The following is a 27,364-nucleotide window of genomic DNA, read 5'->3' on the forward strand; positions in this document are numbered from 1 at the left end:
CCAATTAGACCATCTTCTGGAGTGTTCCCTGCTTTAGGACAATGCACTCCAGTGTGAAGGCTCAGTCTCTTCCAGTTAGAAAGACTGAAAGCCAAAAGAAAGAAAGAAAAACAAAAAGAGAGAGAGAAAAGGAGAAGGCTATAAAAAGACAGGGGTTGTGAAAGAGAAAAACTAAAGGAAGCTAAAGATGGGACAGAAGTTGAATAGTTTTGTGTCCTGGACTGCCGTCAGTGACAGTCGGACATATAGCACTTTTTTTTTTTAAATAAATGATCCTGCCAGGTTGTTGATTCAGTTCATGAAAATCTTGAAGACTTATAACTCAGTGTTGGGTATTCAAGTCATCCCTGCTCATGTGATTTTATGTATATATGTATGGTTACGTTATGGTTTCTTATAGTTTCTACTTTTTTCGAACTGAATGTGGACTCTTTTATTGTACCCTTGCAATGACTCCCCTCTGGTGGTTAGCTCAGGTCATTGCACCAATACCAACGTCGTACCCTAATGTTAATGTACTGATCACTACAGTCAGGACATGGGATGCATGTTTGACTATAGTCAAAAGAAAGTTTTTCTTTTTTTTTTTTTTTTTTTCATTTCTGCTTGTAACCTGACAAAAATCGAAGAAGGTATTGAAATTCAACAAGTTTCCTTTTGAAATTGTTGTTTTTCACTGCCCTCTGCAGGACAGTTCAGTGAAGACCTGAGCCATGCCAGGTCTTGGAGGCACTAGGTTTTAAATAGTCTAAAATGAATTCATGTGAAAATTAATGTGATATTAGAAAAACCCCACAACAAGACAGCCCTAATATATCACATCTTTTCCAAACAGAAAGATAAGCAGTGGTGTGACAAGGTTAAAATATACAGAGGCTCACAGACAACAGTCACATTTCTAGTTTTCCCACTGGTTCTTTAATATATCTTCAAAATAGTCACACTTGAAATGCTGCACAGATTTTTATTTTTTTATTTTTTTATTTTTCCTGTTTAGCTGTGAAAGTGATCACAAACTGAAAACACTAAGCTATATAAAATACAACAACATTCACTAGCTGCATTTCAGTCAACTAAAACTATGAAAGAAAATATCGTAATGAAATGCATGTTTGCAAGATAAAAACCTGCTGGTTGCACCATGAACTCATTTAATCTGAGATCACAGTTCAGGGTGACCTCTTCTCACCCAACACTGGTGACTTGTGTTGTGATTATTTTGAAAGTTTGTCATGTAAAATAATACTAAACTGCTGTGCCCTCAACTAGTAGGATGTCATATCGGCCATTTGCATATTTAAGGCCTCAGGCATTTCACAGGCAGGCAACAGCTCTACAGTTTGAAGAAACTGTTTAGGTCAAAGATATTAATTCCATCCATACATCTTAAAACTGGACTTGCAAGTTCATCAGGTAAAAAAAAAAAAATATCAAAAATATACAGGTGTTCCCACAGTGATGAACATGCAACATCAGATCAGGTGTTAAATCATGTTTGAGCAACAAAGGAAAGCCTGATATCTTTTTAAATAAATGTTGTTTGTCTCAGTTCTATATGGGCAAGCTGTCTAACAGTTTGACTTCACAGCTTAATCTTCATTCTGAGCCAAAACATGGACTAAGTCTGCTGCATATTCACGACTGATTTGTGGACTTTTGATTCTGAGCAAAAGCCCAGATTTTAGGCAAAGGCTTTGAGTTTTACATTCAAAAATATTCAACAAATGTATTGCTTTAAAACAATTTTTTTTTCACCCTTAATGCAAAAGTTAGACCTCTGTCTCTAAACCCTTAAGCCGATTTCTAAAAAGACTTGGTTGACAAGGAAATCAATCAAACCGAGTCCACTTATACATAAATACATCGTAATTTATTTGATGTATATGGACAGTCAACACCACAACTTCAATAGCATAACATGGCATGTTCATTTTCATTTGTTCAGCAGATCTCCTCATTAGAATAACTTTAGCAAAGTGAATAAAACAAACAGATGAGAAGATATAGCATTTATATGGCCAGAATAACTCAATCTGTGTAAAGGTCAATGGGAGATGGAAACACGCAAACCATACTCATCATGATGGCAAAATACAACATGGCTGTCTAGAAAATATTTGACAATACACTGAGGACTGAAATAAATATAAACAAAACAGAACATATCACGTATAGGTCCTTGTCTTACCCTGAGCTCTTCTAACAACTTTTTCTGACATCAGTTTGAATCACAAAATTGTCAGGAAGTGTCTGTCGCACACACCTGCTTCACAGTACTATATTTTGATTTGGACGGCTCTGTCGTACCCAGATTTAAGGCCACCATGTTAGTGTGAATTCTCTGAACCTCAGTCTGTAGGTGCATGATGTGTGTCTCTATATGTGTGAGTGTATATACATATGGTCGGTATTCCAGGTACCAGAGCTTGTAAAGGGGGTGGTCAGATAAAGGGGTCACTCAGTGGAAAGTCTCCAACTTCTCCCCTCACTCCAACTTGCTTTCCCACTGCTTTAACTCCATACCAATGCTTTTGAATGAGATGAGTTTAGCTGCACATTTTCATAGTTCTGTCCGTTTCCCTAAAACCAGAAGCAAAACATTTTAGATGTTTTTCACACATTGAGGTTTCCTTACTGTAAATGCACAGTGATGCTGTGACCACTCACCTTAGATGCTATGGCTTTGAGTTTGCAGAGTAGAGAAGGTTTTGTGTACACAACTTCGTCCTCCATGTCGCCCTCATTCTCTCCCTCCATCACAGCACAACTGTCTGCCACTGGCATTTCACACTCTTTATTAGCAGACATCACCAACCGCGAGTACTTATACTCCAACCTAGCACAGAGACAAGGATCAGTACTGCAGGGATATGCATGACGACACCAGGTGACTAATGAGAAAAACTGGGATGTGACCAAGAAAGGATGGGACAAATAACAGAAATTGGAAGGAGAGGAAGAGAGACAGTAGGAAGAGAGAAGGGAATGAAAGAGGAGGGGATGATTGAAATTAAGGCCAATAATGAAGAAAATATGGTTTAGGGTGGGGAGAACAATGGAGCAAGAGGGGGAAAAGATGAGGAGGAATTTGCAAAGAGGAAAAGACTTAATGGGTGATGAAGAAATGAAAGCTGGATGGAGGAAGAGAGGAGGAAACTAATGGTACCGTTTGTTCTTCTTCCAGAAGTAGCAGGTGAGGGAGACGAGCAGCACCGCTGTGAAAGCTCCCAGCCCTGTACCAAACCGTACCCAGAACTCCATACCCGCACAAAGCAATGTTTTCTTTTCAGGTAAGGTCACACCTCCCTTGCATAGCTTCGGTTCAATCCACACATACAGCAGATCCTGAGGATAAACATACACATACAGTGTAACATTAAATACGAAAAGGACAGATCCAGAACATCCAATTACAAGTATACATAGAAATGTGCCTCGCAGTATTTGAATGGTGAAGTGTTCTTCATAGTTTGGGCTTTTCTCCAGCACACTGCATTTCAAGTGAAACAAATTACATTACAGAACAGTTTTCAGCTTTAAGAGTGTTAGCATCCATATTAGGGGAACAGTGTTGGAATTTGAACCAGCCTTATGCTAGCATGGGTATAAAACAGCCGGATGTAGATGTTACCAACCTCAAATTAAAGCTGAAAGTAAACATATTGTTCAAATTCAATTCAATGTACTTAACCGAAGAACCAAAATAATTAATTTCCCAGTACTTATGGACTAAACTCTGCGTGCACACCCACCTGATGTCCTCCCTTGCAGGCTCCTTCTATTCGATGGTAGTCTCTCTGAGTGCATGTAGGACAAGCCCCAGAGCTCTCCCATAAGAAATTAAAGGTGCAGCCGTCACATGTTCCTGCAGGGCACTGACTAAAATAACCAGATGCAGGCTTTGTTACTTCTACAACACATCACAGCACAGATTAAAATCATAGAAAATACTAGAAAAACTGACAAGTGATACAACACAAGAAAATTGTAGAAGTAATACCTAGGAACCGAGAGCTCTCCTTTAGTGCTCTTCTCTGGGTTACAGCGAAGCGTCACCACTGCGCTCCGACCTGACTCGCAAGATGAGGTCACGTCCAAAGACCTTCCCGACAAAAACACAGAGTAAAAATGTTTGAGGACATTGTTTGTTTTGGTTTTTTTTTACTTAAAAGATGTTTGAAATGACAGGTACCTGTAGTAAAAGTTGACATCAGGGACTTTTTTGGAGGTCTGGGGATAAAACTCTGGTCTTGCCCTTATCCCATCAAGATTATCATCTACAGTCGCTCCTGTTAATAATATACAAAGTAAGATTTGTTTATCAATACGTGCAAATTCAATCAATGAGTCTTTAATCTTCTCTCTTCTGTAACATGACTTGAACATTAAAAGACCAACATGACCCCAAAAGAACAGAACAGACCTTTTACTTGTTATTTTATCTTTCTGTCTTTCAAAGCAAAAAGCAGAAGTATAACAAAATCACAAATTGAGTCCTGCAGACATTGGCAGTCTGCATCTTATGTTCACGAACCAAGAAATGTGTCAGCCAGCTTAATGGACTGCGAGGACAGCGCTGTGTGAAAGCCTCGTCCACTAGCTGGGATTATTGTTGACTGACAAATGAAGGTCTTGACAGCATTGGGCCCTTCGCCTTTCTCTCGCTGGGAGTCGGTGATGGATAGGTCAGTTACATTGTCTGTGCATACTGCAAATTGACCCTTTAAATAAAGAAAAAGAGCAGATGATAAAGTCATTCCATTTCTGCACAAAAAAAAAAATCTAAAATGGCAGTATTTTATGCATGCGTGTGTGTTCATCTTTGCAGACCTGTCCTCCACAGAGGCTGATATTGAACTGGTGAAAGTATTTGGTTCCTTTGGAGGTGAAGCTCGGACCGTTCATCAGTGACCCCACAGAGCCGAGGAGGCTGAAGTCAAAGGTCAGAGTGGCATTGCCGTCTGTGTGGGTGAAGTGACAGTCGTTGAAGCATAGACTGTGGTCCTGGAAAACACAAACACAGGTATATGGCTGTTGGATTGGATTCTAGACACAAAACAAGGATTAGCTTGATTCCCTTTAAACATCAGCAACAAACCTTGTCACTCTTGCTGGCAGGTCCACAGGGTCTGCAGGCATCAGAGTCCGGTGTAGCATGAGGGACAAGATACGTGTTGCCTGGACACTCTGTGCACTGGCTGGTGGCCATGTCTATGTAATGTCCAGGCGGGCACGGCACACAGGTAGAGCTGGAGGGCTGGGTGCTGAGAGCACACACCCGACACGTTGAGGACACCCCATCCACCGCGTTAGTCACCGAGATGGAGTAGATTTTTACCACGTCGTTGATATACCGACGTACCTAAAGGCAAGAGACAAACATGTACAGAAAAAAAATATATTTCTGCAGAAGTTCTGACACTAATTCCTACACGAGTAGAAAATACAGTATTTGTGCTTTATACAAGATGAGGTTCATCTTAAAAATGCCCACATTCAAGCAAAACATGTTTTCTGAAAGAGCAAGTTAAGGTTTCGAGCTGATTGTTATACTACTGCCTGCAAAGTTGGAAGGATCTTGATTGGAGACTCTACCCCCCCCCCCCCCAAAAAAAAAAAAAAAAAAAAAAAAAAACATCTTTTCTCCAAAGTTCACACATTATGCAAAGTACTGTGTGAGCAGGATGATAAAAGTAGTTTGTTTGGCTCAAACACTTCCGAAAGGATCTTTAAAATCAAACAGGAGGGAGTGTTTGGTGGACTCAACTAGCCACCAGCTACTGCGTAAATGACAACATAATATAAACAACACGGTACCGATTTAAAACTGAAGGGAAAACTAACGTGTGTCCTTTCGTATGATCACGGTTTCATACTATATTTTATTAACTTGGTAATGATAACAAAATTGATACTTTTACTAGGTTTTACATTGTCACTGTAAATGTTATATCTAATTTGTGAAATATGCATATATAATTGATATAAAGTACCACAACCCTAATGACAATACAGTTGAAAGTAGTTAAATATCTGTGTCACTGTGTACTTATACTTACATCTGAAGGTTGGTTGGTCCTTTGGAAAGCCCACGTGTAGGAAACCGAAGCGTTCTTACTCATGACGTGCGTGTAGGTCTGTCTTGTTTTCGTTCTCTCCCATGACTCCACCACTGTAGTGCTCTTCCTGTTTACGTCCTAAAAGATTCATTCAACAAATTTCTCCTCCAGACATCTGTACAATACCGTGCGAAGCAGCTAACGTATGTCAGGAGCTGTTCTCACCATCATGAAGTAGAGCTCACAGTCGGCAGAGCATAAAGTTTCAAATTCAAATGTGATGCGACCAAATTCTGTCCCTGAATGGCTTGACATGGACGTCGGGAGCCTGATGGTTGATGTAACAGGCAGGTGCAAACAGAAAAGAATTACAAATTAGTCACAACAGAAAGACAGAATTAGCAGACAGCTCGGTGATAAGAGAGATGGAGACTTTACTTTTCTTTTCTTTTTTTAAATGACTGTACTTACTTGAAGCCAGGAACATAAATGTTGAGAATGAGGTAATCATTATCCGAGCTTCCTGCTGCACACTGGATGTGATCACCTGCCACCTCCCATCCTAAAGGACAGGAAAAATCCACATCACTCAACTATTTTAAGAAATATATATATATTCTAGTAACAATCACTGAAATAACTCAATCTACATTAAAAGAATAACCTGACATTCACTTTTTTGTCAGGAGTTGGATTAGAAGGTCAATACATGTTACATCTGTACAGTATACACAAAACTACAGCCAGTAGCTGGTTAGTATAAGTTGGCATGAAGACTGGAAACAGGAGGAAACTGCTTCATTACAAATAAAACATGCTGGTAGGTAAATTCTGATCATTTTGGACAGAGCCAGGCAAGCTGTTTCCATTTATTTTCTTAGATAAGCTAAGCTAACTAGCTGTTAATGGTAGCTTTACATTGACTGAACATATATGAGAGTGGTATCGATCTTCTCATCTCTCTGCACAGACAAAAAAAAAAAAAAAAAAAAAAGACCAGAAAAAAGACAAAATACACTACTGGACATATATTGCCAACAACACCCACCGTTCATACTGTCACATTTGGAGTTGCCCACATTGAAACAGGAGGTCTTCATGTTAGAAGGAAGAATATTCCACCATTTATACTCATAACCCAAGGTGGGCTCAGTGCCTGCTGGACAACGCTTACATGCTGCAGGTTAAAAACAATGAAAAACACAATTAGGAACCCACAGGAAGTCAAAGTAAGTAGGGGAAATTGGCATGGGGGAACATAAGATAAATCAGGAGAGGTCTCTGTACGTTTCATCCCATCAGAATAAGTCCCAGGTGGGCAGGGTGAGCAGGTGGCCGTGTCATTGTTATAGAATCCAGGGTTACAGGGGGGGCAGGGCTCTCGTTCTCCGCTTGGAGGCAACGTCTCAGCTCCAGTCACATCCTCGAGACATATTTTAGGTTCAATCCACTTATATATGACCTGCGTCTGAAATTACAAGAGATGGAGGGTGGTGGATTAGAACACAAACTGTGGTTATACAATTAATCTCCACAAGGTGTCCAATTTAAAGGTGGCGTCTTTTCTCTCACCTTGCCTTCATGGTCACATGCTGTGTGGATCTGGAAATAGTCCTTCTTGGAACATGGAGGTCTGTCCTTACACACTGTTGATCCCTCAGCTTCAAAACAAAATTTGGTGATTATGCAAAATAAAATTATATTAGCAGAAAGAAAATGAATTAAAGCAAATAATTTAAAATAGCAACTCCAGATTATATTTGATCATTTACCCAGAATCCCACAAATACTGCAGTACGTCAATAAATAATAACCTTTCTCAAAGACGTTGCAAAGCACGTCAAATAAAAGTCATTAAACCACATTATTAAAACAAACGAATCCAAATTAAATAGAAAACCCTTCAGTTCTTTTTGAATTACAATCGAGCAAAACAAGCAATTATGTGACAAAAGATGTGAATGCAAATGAGGCAATAAAAGAATATAATTTTTTCTTTCTTTTTGGTCTAAAAAAATACTCTTGTCACTCCTGAAAACACAACAGCGAAGGAAAGGTCATACAATATGCGTAAAAAAAAAAAGGTGTATTCGTTAAATATTTGATAGGTTCTGAATATTTTAGCCTTATCCAGTCACTTCTGAAGGATTTTACGAAACAGGAAATATATTCAACATCATATGGCAGATATTTTTAATAGACTGGGTAAAAATGTCACCATAAAAGTCTACTTGTGTCAGATTTTGCTTACTATTATTAAAGGGGATCTATTATGCTCATGTTAAGGTTTTTTTGTTTGTATAATGGGACTTTGCTAGAGTAGCTTTGTGTGATTCACAGTTAAAAACAATCCTGAGCTTTGTTTCTCAAGGAAATTACATTAATTACCTTCATTATTTGAAAAGATATGAACATTATATAAAAGTATAATTGGTGTATTTTATGTATTGGGAACAGATGGCACTGCCAATCAAACAACGTCTGGTACACCGACTGCTTCATGTGTGCAAAAGGTACTATACTCAGGAAAAGATCAGACTGTAAACTTTTGCAACTTTTTTTTTTTTTGTAACTTATTGCAAATACCACATTAGAAAACAAAACTGCAAAATATAAGTAGTATAGGAGCTTCATAAAAGGAGCAGAACACTCGCTACACCATCTGTCAAAACCTGCTATTCCCTTGCGATCACGTAAGCTCACCGCGCTGCGCTAACAAGCTCGTTTCTTCTAAAGTTTGATTAATGTGGCTGAAAATAGGAGACGCTCCCTCTGTTTGCTTTGGATGTGTTTTGAGCAGCAGTGGTAGCAATTAGGCCGCACTGAATACTGCAGTAGTGCAGTGCAGTTTCATGATGTTGCTCAGCGTAGATTTGAAAAGGCAAATATACGCTTAGCATACCTGCATACTGAGTGGTGGTGTTACAGGGAGTGCAGGAGCTGGCACCGCGGCCAGAGTGGGTGTCCAGAGGACAGGGTTCACACGTGGAGGTACCTGGCACTCGACTGAATGACCCCGGCTTACATGGGAAACACTCGGATGTGTAGGCAACCCCTGTTGGAAGGAAATGACAGAAACAGACAGCAAGAAGAAGAAGAAACATTTGATTGATGTGTTTGTAAGTCATTGTTCGAGAGAAAAGTAAAGAAAGAGAAGCAAAATGTGTCACCAACCTTCAATTTGAACATTTTTGAGCAAAACAGGCTTCACCACTTTGGTCCCCAACAAAACGCCTCCAGTCCTCCAATAAAGGATATTGGTGCCTGATTTCAGGTTCACCTAGAATACACACTTTAATGTGTCATCAGTCTGGCATGAACACAGACAGTCAAAAACATCTGGATTGACTTTATGTAGCCTCAATTAATGTGACATGCCAACAGTAGAGTAGTTTAGAAGATCATCTCAAATGCTAGAGTTCAGCCTTCACTAGTCCTTTACATACAAAGCATAAAGTTGCAACTGAAAATCAAAGCTACAACAGTAAGCAGTACAGCAGTAACTTATTGCAAGATGTTTTATTTTACTTCACTTGGTTTCATTTATTAATTGAAGTTGGATTAAGAGTGTCACAGTGCAACTAACTAACAGGCAACATTAGGATGAAGCCTAATTGTGTATAAAGCATATACATTACACTGACACTAAACTCTGATTTATCTCATAGTGTAGAACCATTTTCGTTGAGCCGTCAAGTACAATTGAGCCTGCTGAAAGTAGTTTCAGCAGGCAGAAAAGTACTTTTCACTAGAACTGATCATTAAATTATCTAAAATTAAAAAAATCCACATACTGTATTGAAGCTCCTCCCAGCACTTAAAATAATTGTTGTTTTGTTTTTTTTACTCACAATGTAGACACTTACTTATGAACAGTAATTTTACAGTGTGACTGGAAAGTTACTGGAAGCAACAATAAGTGATGCCACTCTCTTTCTATGTACTAACAGGCTTCTTGCTTGTATCCACCCATAGGTTGCTGCACAATGTATTTATTTTGGAAGAACGAGGCCAGCTGCCAAAGATCTGTCCTCCGTGTGTACTGCTCCTCTAACGGCGTGAAACATTTACCGTGTGAGTCGCCCATTCGCCGTGATTGGTGAGCTTGAGCCACTTGGTATCAGCGGACTGATCCATCTCCTGACATTGATCATTCTGGATCTAAACACACACAAATGAACAGTATCCAAACTCTCACTTCTTTGAAGTAGTGTTTTAATTACGACAACATTTATCATATGAACTCGAGCACTAATACACGGGACAAAAAAATCAATACTGCTTATATGACCTTGTCTTTACAAAAGAATTATGAGCGGGATTATTTTTGTTGTTTGTGGAGGACATTTTATTGAAAAAAATAGAAGAATAATAGAAAGGTGGGGGTGCTCTTAAAATATATATGGCATCAGGTGTAAGAAGGACCATGAGCTGGATTATTTCCAACTAGATCTGGCATTTTTCTGATACATAAAAGACACAAAGACATGACTCAATTCGTGTGGGAGATGTGGATATAATTTTCCTGGCAGTATACTATTTCTGGCAGTAATTATGCACATGTTTGGATCAAAAGAGAATAAGTGTGTGTGTGATACTCACAAAGAACTCAAACAGCAGGTTGTTGTCTGTATACTGGTACTCAAAGCTGACAGAGCCTTGTTTCTTCAGATGGACAGCATAGATGAGAGACACCGTGCATTCGTCCCTATTGGACTCCAGATAGTTTCCCTGAGGCACCCAAGAAGAACTGCAAGGAAAAATATATAATTCATATTTTACAACTCACTCACAATCAAGATTTTATTTTTCTTCATGTCTTACTCACTCACCTGTTGCAGGTAAATATGTCATCTCCACGGCGACCGTTTTCCAGAGAGGTTGCCAGGCTACTAAATCCTGCAGGCATGGAATCCCACTGGTCGAAGCGGATGCCGCTGCCGAGGGAGTAGCTTCCTGCAGCACACCGGGTACACTCCTGAGCCGACATCTCCAGGAACTCCCCGGCCTTGCATGAGAAGGCTGGAGGGCACAGAGAAAGAGGTAAAGAGGGATGCAGAGTACAAAAATCTCACATTGAGTGAGTCATCTCCCATCCTCCTTTGCATTCTGCTGCAAAAAGCTTTGACATAAAATGAATCAGACTAAAGATGACAGACAAATGGTCATGCCAATCACTGCTGCATATAAGGTATCCCCAGTGATCGAGGAACTTAATCCTTACATCCTGTTACACACTGTGTCTGTCTCTGCATTTTTTAGCACTGAGCCATCATGTCTTTGCATTTGCCAAGTGTCAGCTTTTCCTCGTACCTGATCTGGTCTGATGCCATTGTGATGCCTATCCATGCTTCAAAGCAACCAATGGAAAAAAAATGAAAATGTGTTTGAGTGTGCAATTTGTGTAGTACACACTGTCTGTGGATAAGCAGAGTGCGCTACAGTGCTTGTAGGTATGATCTGGTTCAAAGATTATTTGCTATGGCAGTCATTTCTATGGCGACATAATTAATTAGTGACAAATAAATTGACTGCGCCTTTTGCGATATGAAATCAATAGTGCCATCAAATCCTATGAGATAGCTTGTCTAATAGCTATGATGAAGCAAGGGTGGGGTGCTCAGAATTCTGAAGAAGACTGAAGAGGAAGAGAAGGAAACAACACATGTAAAAGTAACAAAAGGTAATAAGAGCTCTCAGTCCCTGCAGAAATATTTTACATTTACGCACGTATACAATACAAGTATGCAAAATGCTACATGCAATTTGAGGGAACTATTTAATTTTTTAAGTGGAGCAGTGAAGGAAAATTTAAAATACAATTAAAAACTCGCATTATAATAATCTATAATTATAATCATAACCGTTTCCATTTTGTGCAGAGAGACATTATGTAAAATATCTATGTTAGAAAATCATAGCAGTCCATTAAAATTCAGAAAGAAAGCACCACATTTCTTCGCTGACTTTTCTGGACGCACAATTAACTACACAGATTTCACCAGTGATAACCTCAATCAAGCCATTTGCGAAGTGGTGTTGTAACAGAACTGGGCAGGCTTGTTGTTGATAGGTTGAACAAAAGGACAAACTTGTATGACAATTTTTAAGTCAGTTCTCTTGGCTTCATGGTGATAAGTTACTGTTCACTTTTTGTCAAATGTCAGTGAGTATGTCCGTCAGACAAAGAAAAGAATTTAACACTCCCTATGACTCACTTTTTACCTAGCAGATCTGTTTCCATTGAAAAAAAATAATAACATTACAACTGCTGAAAAGATTAGTCACATGGATCGTTTAAATGCACCAAGTTTACTGTCTTTTTACTCTCACAAAGGAACTTTGTTTGGGCAGCTTTCCTCATGATGACATATGTTAGTGTTTGTCAATGAACACCTGCACTTTCTTCAGGCTACACCAACATCTGCCAGTTCCTGGACCTCAAATTAGACAATTATAATCATTTTAGGTTGCAACATGGACCACTAATGATGCAACTTGTGTGGTAAGTCAGCAGAGAGAAATTAAGTGACAGTCTTTTTGCTCCAAGGTTACTGGCCAGTAGCTTTGCTCTGTGATTGGTTGGAGTCCAAACGGGGTCAGTCAGGTTGTAGGAAATTCCAGCTACTGATAAGAAGGTGACATACACACATCAGCTTTCACTCGTATTACTTACTGCATTCTGTGCCCCGCACTGGCTCTGGTAGTCCAGTGCATGCCCCAGGGATCTGCGGGATGGCCACTCTCCACCGAGATCCTGTGCTGTCACACTCTGTGTACTCATAGTAGTAGTCCGCCTGCCAAAGAGACACACAAAACATCTGCATAAGAAATCCGTCGTCATGGCGGGCTTTGGTCCCAAACGGGGACCACATGTAGTCCAGAGGCAGAACAGTAAACATCACACTACAAAGCGGTGCCCACCCAAATGAGAGTGCTGAGTCATCTCTTCCTGGATAACAATGTTTTGCAAATCAGAGCAGAATAGATTGGATGGTGCCCCTCCATTAGCAACCAACACGGAAATGAACTCCCACATCCAGCTGCTGAGGCTTACAGAACACGAGTGCCGGTTATGGCGTTATCTCTCAACCACTCTTCTGCCCTGGATACCCAACATACCATCTCCACGGCGATGGGAGCAGGGGCGATGGCAGCAGTGGGCTGCCGGTGATTAACCAGGCAGGGTTGCAGGAATCCTTAGACATTTGATTCTTGCAAGTAATAGTTTTCATCTGCGGTCTGGAGAGGAAACCATTAGCTTCATGTTCTCGACTCCACCGAGCTTCTCTCCATCTTTCTTTCTACAGAGGAAGGTGGCCTAATTTCTGACAGTTTACATAATGTTATTCCTTGAGCCGAACCATATTTTGACACCGCAGTGCATGCAGGCTGTTGTGTGAGAAATGTGTTTGTTTGTTTTTTGTTCCACTGGTGACTGTGGGTCTGGTGGTAAAGCTCAATCACACTGATGATAAATGACAAGAAAAATGTGACTAAATTTAACATGTTAGGAGACAGATCTCAATGTTTTAATGCTGTTGCTGCAGTGATAGGAGACAGTTAACAAGAAAAAGTCAACCAGATTGTATTGTGAACTGTGCTACACTAAAAACCCTCATTATCTCTTGTGACTCCCACAAGAGCTGGGGTCAATCACTGATATGGCAGCTGCTCAATATGCATCTCCCACCATAATTCAGCAGACAGTCTCCTTCCCAATGCACTTTGTTTGATTTCAACCAGCTGTGATGTCATATTTTGTCATCCCAAAAAGAGGCCACGCTACCCAGGAGCTAAAGGAGAACGCATTTAGCAGCACACAGCCTTTCACTGGAGGAGGTTGCAATTTCTCTGCCAGTGTGAAAACAGTGACAATAACTTCGAGGAATGTTGCTCCTCTATCTCGGGACTGTTTGTGCGTGACTGATGCCGTGACTGGTCTGAGGAGGTGTTGAGCGAAGCCAGACCAGAAGGAAGGAAAAGCCAGTCCATGCAGGAAACTGATAACGGCACTGAGTGTTGGCGTTTAAACGTACACCAGACCTCATCACAGATTCATGTCTCTCCATGTTGCTCAAACTTGTTTAAAAAAAAAAATAAAAAAAAGAAAGTAGTGTGTCACCTTCTGTAAATGTTAACGGAGAGATGACTTTAAAACATGACACCGTAAATCGACCGGGAAATGTGTCATCAATTTTTCATCGTATTTGTGGTCACTAGAACTAGAAGAGTGTGCAGCCAAAAGTGCGTTTATTTTCGACTTGTCAGCAACGGAATCGGGCTTTGATAATAAGCGGGTGAGGCTGTGAAATAGGATGAAACTGCGCCTCACCTCACTACACTGCAGCTGTCCCTTGGCCCCGTCAATCAGCCGGAGCGTGCAGAGGATGAGAGCGCCGCGGGCAACGAACCAAGCCGAGGACCGCATTGTAGACCATCGACGGGGGGATGAGAAGAAGAAAAAAAAAAAAAAAAATTATATATATATATTTATATATATATATACCAGCAACCTCGATCCAGAAGAAATGTTTGTATCATAAACCTGAGCCTGCAGATTAGATTAGATTGGTCGGACACAAATTGACACCTGCTTGTTGGCAGATTGTTACCCGGCCTCTCTCTACTACCTGCGATTATCCTCAGATTGTGTCCACTCCGGGGCTGCCTCGGGATTCAAGGTGGGCAGAAGGAAACAGTGCTTCCGGTTAAGGTTTTCAAAGTAAAGACCTATGCCAGTAAGGGGGAAATGAAGTAGTCCTAAACTGCTAATTGTAGCGATTTCTTCACACCTCTTTTGGGTTATGGTTTTGTTTATTGTACACAACAATGTTCATTTTGTAAATCATGGCCCCGTTTTTCTCTAGATGAACCGTTTTGTTACTTTAATTTAAAGGCGAAACGATGGTACAGTTTGTCTTTTTCCGACTATATCTGTTGACTTGATGCTGGTCCGTGTGTGTGTGTGTGTGTGTGTGTGCCTTTAACCACTGTCGCTGACGCTCCTGTGATTGCTACGGAAAAAATAATATTTAGTTGTCTTTCGACAATCGTTACAAAACAATTAAAAGACGAGGCGGAAAATGATAGGCTTCGGTGCAGCACGTTGTTCCAAATTCCTGATGATTGTAGTTCACATCAATGACCACCAGAGGGAAACAGAGATCTGCAATAGTCAACAGTCCATCGTTACTGTAAGACGGATCACACAGGCTGCTTGAGAAAATCTAATTATTTTATATTTCGTGCCTGATTTGAGCGGTTTTTATAAGTCTGTGGTGGTGGAAGACATATTCAGATCCTTTACTTGACGAAAAGTAATAACACAACAATGTAAAAAAAAAATAATAACTCGTACGTGGAAAAATACGCCTTAATTAAAGTGCAGAAGTATTTGCAGCAATTAGTTAAAGTAGGCTATTAAAATAAAACTATTGGTTTGGTCTCGTAGTGATTTTTTTTTTTATCATTTGAATATTTATTGAAATGAAACCATGTGAGGGGAGGGAAAATTTGGCGGAACTGTTAACAACATTCTGATATGTGACCCCAGTTTACAGCAAGTATGGCTTGTGTGGTTTTTCTGCCATGTCCAATGGCATCTTCCCATTTTGCTGTTGCATCATCAACACCGCCGCTGCGTTACACCTGCCGGTGCTCAAAGCAGACTGGTACTCACTAGTGCACAGTTCTGGCACTTCTACATTTTATTCTTTGACGTACTGCGCGCTGACACTTCTCACAAGATGCCAGTGTACTCTACACTGCCCTCTCCGTATCAGATTATATGGGTTAATTCTTGCCCAAACTAAACTGCATTACCCAGGGAGCACTGCGCGAAGCTCACCTGCAGTTCCCTGTGGTCTTGCCAAACTTTACATTAACCTTACAATAATGTTGGCGTGGCCCCAGAAGGGCACAATGACAACACACACAGAGTCAGACTTTGACGCAGCAAAGATTTTAAAGTCAAAATCTTCCAAACCTAAATGTACTAAATGTATGCAGGGAGCAGCAAGCTAATGTTACCGCCACATCCAGCCTCAAAGAGCCTGTTGCTACAGCTGCTGCTATCCACTATGATATGTGAACATCTTTGTCATTTTGAATAACACTGTTTGTCCTCCAAAAAATTGCCTTGAGCTTGCTGAATTTATGTTAACATGAGACATTCAATCAGATAATCCAACCTACCTATACGCTGTTTTTTTGTGAGCTTTTGTGAGAAAAGTGCATTTGGTTTCAAATTAAAAGCCTCCTAGGGTACACTGTCAAATATTAATCTGAAAATGAACTAAAGCTGTTAAATAAATGGAGTGGAGTTGAAGGTACAGCGTTTGTCTCTAAAATAAAGTGGAGTGGAAGTATAACGTAGCATCAAAAAGAACTTCTGAAATGAAGCATAAGTACCTCCAAATGATACTTAAATGTGGTATTTAAGTAAATGTAGTTATACTTTCCACCACTCTGGCATGTGGAGTTTATTCAGGAAATGAAATCAGACAGAGCATCAGATGCTCCAATGTCTTTATGAAATCAACACTTCCTCTAAACAATGACCATCAGCTGCTGGCCATAAAGGTGATGCCTAAAATATTAGCCATCATTTTCTTTCCAATAAGGTGCTGTCCTCATACTTTAATTATTTAATTTATCTTTAATCATGTTGAGTACCTATAAAAATGATATGTTACACAGCATCACAAAAAGTTTATTTCATGCTTTTATTTCTGCTGCTATGGAGTTCCTCTAAAACTCCATAAATAATTATTGAACACTATCTCCGTTTACATCCTGAGACAAAAAGATCATACATTTTGATTAATTTTGAATTATTCAATTATCTTTGAAACCAGTGAACCAAAAGGAGGTTAGAGAGAAATTTGTGGTGATAAAACGGCTTGTAGTTTGTGGTACTGTTGGATTGGACTGGATTTAATTGACATGTGTTTCATTTTATCCCCTTATTTATATCATTGAGGAAAAAACAAAAATCTCAATTAATCATTTTAGCTGTGGTTCAAGAGAAAACCATCCCACTGGCTGTACCGCTGACTTGCTTTCCCATTGAGTTCATGTGGATACTTTATGATCTGCTGCATTAAAGTGAGTCACACACACTGTCTGAGGTGTTGGGGCTTCCCTTTGTTCAGGATTACTGCCATTAACATTGTGACCTGACAGAATCTGCCCTTTCAGACATTGACTTTACTGTAGGAAAACAGTAAATTCTGCTTTTGTTGTTGTTTTTGTTTGCTCTATTTTTGGGGCATTTACAGTATTTTGGTTCAATCTTAGTCATTTCCTGTGCTGTCACCAAATGAGAAATGTAATTCATATTTTTTATGAGAAAATAATAAAAAGACGGGGGCACGAATATAACCCTCCACCTCCATATACTTTATTGCCAAGATGTGTTGTACTATACTGTATATTTACCTATTAACCTTTTAGTAATTATAAATACTGTAAGGGGTGTTTGTGTGTTTCCAATAGAGATTTTTTTTTATTTCATTGGTTATTTTACCCCCACCTAATACCATATAACCCAACAGCAGCATTTTATTGGCGTATATAATTTTGTTTTCAAATGCTGTTTTCAAGCCTGTAAAGCTGGAGCCTGCATCAAAATCATATCTGTTGCACATAATCAAAATAAGAATAAGATGCTCTGCTGTGTGTCATAATGCAAGGATAGATATTGTTTTGAGAAAAACACACATGAACCAGTAGGCTAGGCTGGGGTAAACTACTGATGCAAGTCTTCTTTATGTGATTATATGAATATTTAAGTAGCTGTCACCCAAAGGCAGCGGGGTGTCGCCTGTCTAACTCTTTCTGTGAGGAATGATACCAATCCTCTGCTTTGTTCTCTCTCCGTCTTTATCTTTGTCTGTCTGCCTGCATCTATCTATCTATCTATCTATCTATCTATCTATCTATCTATCTATCTATCTATCTATCTATCTATCTATCTATCTATCTATCTATCTATCTATCTATCTATCTATCTATCTATCTATCTATCTATCTATCTATCTGTCCATCCGTCCATTCATCTATCTTCCATCCATCCATCTATCGATCCATTTGTCCATCCGTCAATCTATCTATCTAACTATCCATCTATCCATCTATCTATAGCTCTCTCTTTTACCGCCTTTCTCTTTCTCATCTGAGGCCTATCACTTACGGTGTTTGCCTGTAACTTGAACTCATATTCAACCATCTGTAACACTCCAATAACCTTTACACCCTGGGCCACTGCTCTGTGATCAGATTAATTAATTAATTAATAGTGGTGTAGTGTAGGGCAAGTGCATTAGTAACTGACCCTAAGTCAGATGGTAACGAGAGTCTGGGCTGGAAGAGTCTGGCCCAACCCCAGCCTCCAAACTCACAACAGACCAGGGACTACCTGGCCGAGTAATGGGACACCCAGCAGCTCACACATATACACACACACATAAAAACCTGTCACACATACACATGCAGGTTGTCAGGGAGGCAGACAAGGGACTATGAGGAGCTGAGGAAAGAGTGACTCTGAACTGTGTGCCACCACAGAAAGACTGGTTGAAGCCACTGAGAAGCAACCTGGCTTGGAGTCTGTTTGTCTGGGGGAGAAAGAGAGAACGATGTGATGACAGATCGACCGACTGACCGCGACGGCTCGCACAGTCTGAACTTTTAAGGATTAACACCAGAAAAGCATGGATATGACTGCTTCTGGACTAGTGGGGAACTAATGCTTCTGACATCAGCTACTGAAGATTTTTGTTGGCATGGATGAAACTAAATGTCTTCCCTGGATGTAGAGATGTTTTTACTTCTTATGTCGCCTCACAAGTTTGTGGGCGCATACTTGTGTGATGCTTTTAAGTGTCTTTTTCACACTTAAAGGGAATTATGTGTATTACTAACTATTAATAATTGCTAAGACTCTACTCTTGTGCTAATGGAGAATCAAATGTAATCAACACACCAGGAAACCTCATACAAACCTAATGTCAGTGCAATTTTGATTTATTATAATATTTCTTTTGGTCATTTCTGAATCTGCCAGCATGCACGGACTACCTTGCTCATCTCTAGGCCACTGTTTTGGTAATCCATCTGATGTTAACACTGATCCAGCACCCTCTGCAGAGCCAAACAACTCCTGGCAAAGCAGAAATAGCCGCGAACTCCCAGCAGCAGATCCAGTTGTATCCCAGCCGGAAACCCTAACAAGCATCCCGCAGGAACGGCAGCACAAACAGCCACAGAGGACTGTCAGCTGTATCTCCACCCGCCCCACCCGGACCAGAAAACTGAATGGTACCAACTCGAACCCTGTCTGCCACATGCAGAACAAAGATGACGACCCATGCTTTGAGTCACCTCCATCCTGCCGTAGTGTCTCTGACAGTTCAGACAGTGATGATCTGGAGTTGGAGTGTAGTCCGGAGCTGGAGCTCAAATATCCTCAAATCCCCAGACCCTCCATTGTCATTCGACAAATTAAGGTAAAACAGTTGCATCCGGTAAATTCTCTTTTCAGCTGCAGAATGAATAGAAATAATTTCAGTAATTGATTATGACAAACATTTCTTGTAATCCTTTTGTTTACTGTTTCTGACTCGTGTTCTACTTTGATGTAATACACTGTATAGCCACAAGGGGGCCATGGAACCCAAATAAAGTTATTGATCAAAGTAGAAGCTCATCTCCATCTGACAGGATTAAATTCATTCATTTCTCATCAGAGTGAAACTAAATTGTTGTAAAACTTTGAAACTCAGGCCCCATGTGCACACATTAACTCTCTCGCACGTGCGCACACACACACACACACACACACACACACACACACACACACACACACACACACACACACACACACACACACACACACACACACACTCCTGGTGGTACACACACCTCTGTCTGTGTTTGTGCATGTGCTTTTGCGTTCTGTAAGCAGTTAGTCAGTATTTCTGCACATGCTCATCTTCCCTTTTCCAAGAAGAGGATGACACACTATGTAAGATGTGTTCTCAGGCTCTGATCAATAATGCTGATCAACAGTGAAACTCCAGAAGAATAAGAAGGAGGAGGGGCGGGCTTAAACAGGAATCCTACAATGTAAACGGTTCCTTACTTCCTCCAAAGCGAGACATCTCATCAGCAGATGTTAATAAATCTGTTGTGTTGACTGTTTTAAGCCTAGGAGTGTCATTTTGATACAGTCTCAGTTAATAAATGTGCCATGAAAGTAGTAAACATATGGTTGCTATATTAAGAACGCTTGATATGGGAATTTTCAATCCTTGACCGACTTAATCGCTAAGGCAACTGTAACCATTATTCAACTATTTCTATTAAAACACCCTTTTACTGCCTTCTACCAGGCTCCAAACAAAACTGCAGCAGATCTGCACATCGGCCAACAGTACAATAGAAGTTTGGGTTATAATTCTGTGAATACATATAACCATCCCTTCCCCCCAACAGAGCAATTATTGTTCTGAATTAGAATGAGTTACAAAACTGTGTTTTTCAAAACCATACGATGCTCACTTTCTTTGGAAACAGGAAAGAGGCAGTGCAATGTTTCCTTTAGCAAAGCATCTATGATATAATGGTTAACACCCAGGGTTGTTTCCTCATTGGGCTGTGACAGCGGGTTCGAAGAAGGCAGATTGATGCACTGGAGCACAGGCGTGATCTGATCTATGTGTACTACACCCCATCACTTTATCAGACACCACAGCCAAAAGCCTCACTGACAACCCTCAAGGCACAAATTAATGTCCCCTCTGTTGTAGAGCTCCAGGGAGCGAATGTAACCATACTGGCATTTAAATGACATGCATAATGTGCAAAAACTGAGCTGCATGTCAGGAATGAATAGAAGTGTGACTAACAGAAGATGATTTTTTGAGTTATTATGTGTCAGTCCAGCATGTTATTCAATTATGTTTAATTATTCTGACTTAATCATTAGTGTTTTTGTTAAGACTTCCAACACAACAGATGTAGCTTTTATCTCTTGGGCGCCTGTATCAGGGAGTGATAAATCTGTTGCAGCTTTTATCTCTTAACCCCTCCCTCAAAGCCGGACGTGTTTATGGGACACTTCCTTTGTCCAGAGGTGACTGCTCTCATATCAAACAGCACAGTAAAATCACACGGCAAAAATTATTATCATTAAAAGAATGTTCCACTGTAAACAGTCATACAAATTCCTCAGTATCAGGCTCTCTCATGTACAAAGACACGCATACGGATCCACAATCAGGAGTAAAAGATTACTGAACATTGTTATTAATAGAGGAGTTTGAACAGGATGACAAAGAGCAAAGAACATGAACATCCCCCTTGGCAGTCACTGTCTGTCCTAGCACTGGCTACAAACTGCCATCTATATCATGTTATGCTACCATTTACAAATTCATAGTCATTTCTTGTTTTGTTGGAAAAGACATTTAGCAGTAAATCTAAGGATAAGGCCTAATTTCCAATTCCTTGGTTGGCGTCACCTTTTTACCTTGCGTTGTTCAGCCTCTTTCAGGCATGTACCTATGGATGTGTGACTGGTCACCTCCATTAAATGAATGTGTTTGTTATTCAGTGATGAACCTACAATGACTGACAGTAGCCCTTTGTGTCACTTCCCACACGTTCCCCTCAGGAATCAGAATTCCAGGAAACAGCGTCTGACAGGTCGGACTACAGAGAGACAGAGGATGGAGGGTTATCGGGTACGGAAAACAACACAAGCTTCCTCCCCTTTACTTTCCGCTCCGTTCTCCTCTACCTGATCTTTCTTGCTGGAACTGCTGGGCACAGATTTGGAAGTGGAAGAAGTTCTTGCTTGAGCTCTCGTCTGCAGACGGAAAAACAAGTTTGAGTTTTATGTGGAGCGAAACATATTTGTGAAAAGAATTGCACCGCGTGTGAGGAAATGATCGGGTTCACACAGTCGTGCCCCCAACGTGTCATTGTGGAAGAATTTTTGTTCCACAAGTTGTCTGTTTAAGAGTGGTTAGGGAGACCTCCCTTTGTCTGTCTAGTAAATCCAGAGGAAAGAACAGATATGCTGTGTGTGTGTGTGTGTGTGTTTTCTTTCACCTTGCCAGGATGTCTGGGAAGAGTTGAGTGCCGGCGGTTACCTTGGCGATGAGTCTTGGGGCAAAGCAATGGGAGGGGTTCAGGGCTACAAATGGGTAAAAGGATGGAGTTGAGTGGCTGATTAATAATGTGATTGAGTGTGTAGATTGTGTGTCTAGTACGTCTGGAAATGTTAGTGTGAATTTGAGTGAGTGCCAGTGGACCTACAGAGAGTAAGAAAACCTTGGCATGCATAAACCAAGGCTGCCCCATCTGAAGTCTATCTCTGCCCTTTGTTTTCTAAACCCATTTGATAACATCACAAATAAGTTTTTTTGGAGTGAGGATTTGGGGCTATAAACATCTCACAACATAAATCAGTCCAGTTTAGGAACACAATTAACTGCAACTCCAGAACGTACGCTATAAGTGCATCAGAGACTAAACAAATCTAACTTTGAAAGTTTGGAATGGTGGCATATATAATTACATAATATTGTAAGATGTTCTTATTTCCTCCTCTGTCTGTATAGTTGTACGAAATCCCAAGCTTTCCATTAACAGTACACTGTGTGTGTGTGTGTGTGTGTGTGTGTGTGTGTGTGTGTGTGTGTGTGTGTGTGTGTGTGTGTGTGTGTGTGTGTGTGTGTGTGTGTGTGAGCGCGCATGCAGCTCGTCTGCATGGAGAATGGAAAAACCGTCAGAATATGTTAACCAAACAACAACACTACTGTCATTAGTGCTTTACCAACCCAGAACACAGTGTTTTAGATGCTTTTAAAGGATTAACATCTTTAATTATGCCTCTGTGCCATGAGCACATGCGTGTGTACACACACACACACACACACACACACACACACACACACACACACAAAGACCAAAACAAGAGAACATCTGTTACATGTGGCTCTCTAAGAGTTGTTATATCAACACAATGAACCCTGTAAGACTGACAACTGAAGGCTCTGTATTCCAGGGGGAGAAATTTAAACAATACAAGCACACTTTTGTCCCTCCCCTCACCCCTGTAAGGATAAAATGGGAGAGCTTATGATGCACCAGGGGGTAACGTAAGTACAGGACCTCCTCTGTCTCTTTCTCCCTGACACACACACACATGCACACAATTGTCTCACTGACCTTGATTTCCTGCAGTCATGGTGTGTGCGTGTTGCTGGAAGGGCCTTCCTGCTCTCTGTGTTGGGAATCCTGCTTATTCAGCTCATTCACACGGGCATACGGAGACGAGTTGACGTACATTGCGAGGGACAAATACATGTTTCTCCATTGTGGCGGCCTGTGTCTCCTGTAGGGGTTGACCCAGACCTCCCATACTTGACCTGAATTCTTAGTGTGTTTTAACACCGTCAATGATTGACCTGTAAGCTAATAATTCCATGCAAGGCTCCGCATAACTTGTTAGCTTATGTTAGTGCTGTGAAATGATATTTGAGTTTGGTTGCACACTATGTGTGCAAATGTCCAAGTACAAAAACAGCTCTTTATTTCTGTATCTACAAATTGTAAGAGACGGATTATTGTTTTATTTTTACACACTTGCAAAAAGTAAATGTTCCCAATAGTTTCAACATATGTGCAATGTATCAATTGCCAAGTCTTCAGCAAAGATTTATATCCCGAATGCACATAAATGTAGAGTATTTCTGTGATAAAATAGACATGGAAAGTAGTGGTAACTTTTGTCCAACTCTTGTGGATATTTTACCCTCACTGTACTCTAACACAGCCATCTGCCCATGTTGGCAGTCATTAGGTTAAGTGGAAAGACTCTGTCAGTAAAGCTCAATAAATCTGGGTGGCTTGACCATTAATAACAGCCTCTGACAACATCCAAGGACTGCAGTTAAATTACTGTACCGGGATCTTTGCATGTGCTCGCTTGCATGACATTCAAACACATGCAAATACTCACACAGGGGAAGGCATGTAAATGCAGGTAATGGAATGCAGTTTGATTTGCTCATTTGCTACACTTGAGTGAATAGTTTTTTTCCATTGAGTATAATGACTTTGTGGTCATAAGAATGTGAGGAAACAGACAGATAAGAGGGAAACAAATTCTAGTAAATAGTAAGCAAGAGTGAAACAAGTGATATCTTTGACTAGGTAAACAGAGAGGCTGCCTGAAAAAAAAAAAAATCATATAATCATGTTTTATAAAAATTTCATTTATTTGTCACAGAAATGATTGCTCCTGACTATATTGTTCTGCTGTATGTTCATGAGAAGGGAAACACCTGGGTTGGTGCCAAGAGACACAGCAAGAAATGGGGATGACACATTGAGTTGAGAGAATGGCAAAGCATGATGGCACATAAGCTGATAAAAGAGAAGTAGAGTGTTTGAGTGTCTAATGAAGTTGTGAAAAAAGAGATCGTTTCATAAATGCAATGAGCTGGCTGACGCAGCACTGACTTCACAAACCTCATCCAGCTAGGCACCACCGTGCATGTGTTTTGTATGCGAACGTTCTCTTCCATGCCTTTGTGTGCCTGTGCATCCGTGGAGAAAGGGACACTGTGGTGTGAGTCATCCAGCAGTGATTGAATTAGCTGAACTTTGGCTGAACACTCACAGGGAAAAGCAGGAGAAGCTGAATGAATTACGTTACCCCAAGAACTGGAGAACAGATCATACAGACAGCCATGCAGACAGCAGGAGTGTCGCCCAGATTTTAATAAAAAAATCACTGAGCTTTATTAAAGCTTCATAAAGACTCTCAACGGACATGCATGTGAGCACCGAAAAACACAGTTTATTACAGTGAACTAATTGCAAATTTCTTCCCTAACACATGTCATACTGTAATTGTGGAATGTAACTCAGTACACAGTTTAATTTTGTGGTTTCTCCACCAGTGTATTGAGGTTCCTAAACAGTTGTTGGGTCAGAGACATGAGGGAGAAACCAGTGGAATTAATATTTTAAATCTGTTTAGGACGAGTGGAAGAGAGAATAAAATTGTAGCTTTGTGTTTCAACAAGTATCTCACATTTACACAAGACCTGCTTCCACATAGAGTGGGTGTACTGCTGGTGTAAACCCCAAGTCATTCAGAAGTAGGTCAAACACACTGGAGGTGGTGTTTATGTGTACTATAATTACATGCACTTATTTACATCCACTTCTTTTCTTTCCTGGTGTGATGTTCAATATACCCTAACTCTCTTAAACAAAACAATGAAGAAATTATTTTGACCTTGCATATTTCTTGAGCCTGTTTGTTATTCATTCTATGTTTTTCTGGATCATAGGATTATCATCATCATAGAGCAACAAGAGTGCGCAAAAATTAAGCTTTTACACATTTACAGGAAGGCGTCTGTCACCACGGTTTTCAGATAACTGACATATCCTGTTTAAAGTGGGGGCCCTTAGAGGCCTGACCAAGAAAAAACATGGGGCCTCACATACAAACTCATGCACATGTGAATACACACGTGAACTATTGGAAAACTTGGAACGATAACAGAAACATCTGTCCCAGAAATGAGACTTCAGATACCAGCGGTGTGAGACAACGAGGAGAGGCAGACAAACTGTCCAGCTCCCGGCAGTGATATCCAGTGAGAAACCTCCGATATACAAACACACACAGGAAAAGGAAACAACTTGACCTTCAGTTTCCAAACTTGTCTACAACAGTCAATCACCTTTTCTTTCCAGTAAGAGGATGTATTGAGAACTATAGATTGTGTCAATATCCTGACATGTGTCCACACCGGTTAGTCCAGGGAACTCTAGTATTTAAGTTCTAAGCTGGCATCACATCGTTGTTAAAGAGCACAATTTTGCATTTTTTTTTATAAGAAGAAAAAGTGCTTTTTCACATACTAAAACCACTTTTGGACATGTTTCAGCACTTAACATGCCCCCTTTGAATCTCTTCATTCCAGTAGCGGTTTAAAAGAAGCATGCCATTTCCGAAACTTCACTGAAACTGCCTGAAACGGAAGCTACTGTAATCTGCTGATCAAGTTCCTTCATTTACACACGCTTGTTACCATATCAATGAGGAAGTACTTTCTTCCTATTGTATCAAAGGTTCTACTTCTCAGTTTGACTGTGAATATATTTTTTTATAAAATACATGAGAAATAGGAAGTGTCTGTTACATTATTTCAAGTTAAATTTACTTTTGGGTTTAAAGTTCATATTTGGGGAAATGTGCTTATTCGTTTTCTTGGCAACAGTTAGCTGAAGAGATAGATATCTTACTTCTGTACAACTCAGCATAGTTCTCCACGTTATGGTGTGTTTAGCCCAAACTGTTCAACTGCTGTGAACAGCAACTTATTTATCACCCAAGCATGCGAGTGGTCTTGATCTAACTCTTGGCAAAAAAAGTAAACAAAGTGCATTTTCCAAAATTTCTAAACACCTGAAGAAAGGGATTAAGAGAGAGAAGGACTAAAGACTTCTTTTTTTTTTTAAGTGCTACTAGACTTGTCATACTGTGATCTCTTTCAAAAACACCCAACATTAATTTGAATTGTATTACGAAGACAGTGATTAAGCATGTTTCCCAAAGTATAAACAGTCACTTTAAGCATTAGAGATTCATGAGGAATAGCGTGGTGAGGCTGGCTTCTAAAACCTGTGATAGTAGTACATACACATCTGTTTCCTGCATGGTGGGAGCTTTGAGAGCTGTGGTCTCTGGAGGGAGTGTCCTCTCTGTCAGCTACAACCCTTCTCATGACTCATCCTATTGTTCAGCACAGCACTCTTAGTCACTCCTCTTTTAAATTATGAGGAGTTTCGCAGGAATGTTTTACTTCTCTGACGCCCCCTCCTCCCACATGTTTAGATTTCAAACCAGACCCTTGGGCCTTTTGTGCATTTTTTGTAATTTCCAGTAAAAGCCTGCTCTGGTAGTTGGACAGCAGCTCAGATCTTTATCCAACTGAAGTCGAACCCGACGTGAGACGGTCAAGAAGGATGTACAGTATCCCCTTGAAATAAGCAAGGCAACGTAAAGTGACAGATCACCATGAAACTAGTGGTTTCAGTGAGCCGATTTAACAGAGGGATGGTGGATAAGCACATGCACTGACCCTTCATCAGTAAGCAGATTACTCTTTATCACAAAGAATGCTCAGGATCTTCAGTCTGCACCGACTGCAGGCTAATCTGATGTAATCAAAGTGAAGAGTGATCCAATGCTTGTGGAAATGCTGCAA

At 40.3% G+C, this 27,364-nt stretch overlaps 1 protein-coding gene across 1 annotated transcript; it reads right to left on the bottom strand.

Moving 5' to 3' along the window:
• Positions 1–1,848: 1,848 nt before the first annotated feature.
• On the bottom strand, positions 1,849–14,735 carry elapor2a (endosome-lysosome associated apoptosis and autophagy regulator family member 2a). Its single transcript, XM_069711210.1, has 22 exons — positions 14,395–14,735; positions 12,736–12,856; positions 10,892–11,081; positions 10,662–10,809; positions 10,131–10,220; positions 9,234–9,339; positions 8,962–9,114; positions 7,632–7,720; positions 7,347–7,527; positions 7,108–7,236; positions 6,531–6,621; positions 6,285–6,387; positions 6,060–6,197; positions 5,099–5,362; positions 4,831–5,004; positions 4,535–4,721; positions 4,193–4,289; positions 4,001–4,102; positions 3,753–3,879; positions 3,167–3,345; positions 2,668–2,836; positions 1,849–2,580 (listed from the first exon to the last, which is right to left on the bottom strand). The coding sequence occupies exons 1-22, from the start codon at positions 14,488–14,490 to the stop codon at positions 2,512–2,514; spliced, it is 3,003 nt and encodes a 1,000-aa protein (XP_069567311.1). The 5' UTR covers positions 14,491–14,735; the 3' UTR covers positions 1,849–2,511.
• Positions 14,736–27,364: the final 12,629 nt, after the last annotated feature.

Source organism: Brachyistius frenatus, unplaced genomic scaffold (assembly GCF_029030835.1).
Source record: "Brachyistius frenatus isolate BFR_SWC_R1_liver_20210118 unplaced genomic scaffold, ASM2903083v1 Contig_97, whole genome shotgun sequence".
In the NCBI taxonomy this organism is placed as follows: Eukaryota; Metazoa; Chordata; class Actinopteri; family Embiotocidae; genus Brachyistius; species Brachyistius frenatus.

Excerpts from the sequence above, each read along its gene's own strand:
- elapor2a (XM_069711210.1), bottom strand. The coding sequence starts at position 14,490 with ATGCGGTCCTCGGCTTGGTTCGTTGCCCGCGGCGCTCTCATCCTCTGC. Across the intron at positions 6,622-7,107 it reads CAAATGTGACAGTATGAACG|GATGGGAGGTGGCAGGTGAT; the intron begins GTGGGTGTTGTT and ends CCTGTCCTTTAG. Across the intron at positions 3,880-4,000 it reads GGAGAGCTCTCGGTTCCTAG|TCAGTGCCCTGCAGGAACAT; the intron begins GTATTACTTCTA and ends TGGTTATTTTAG.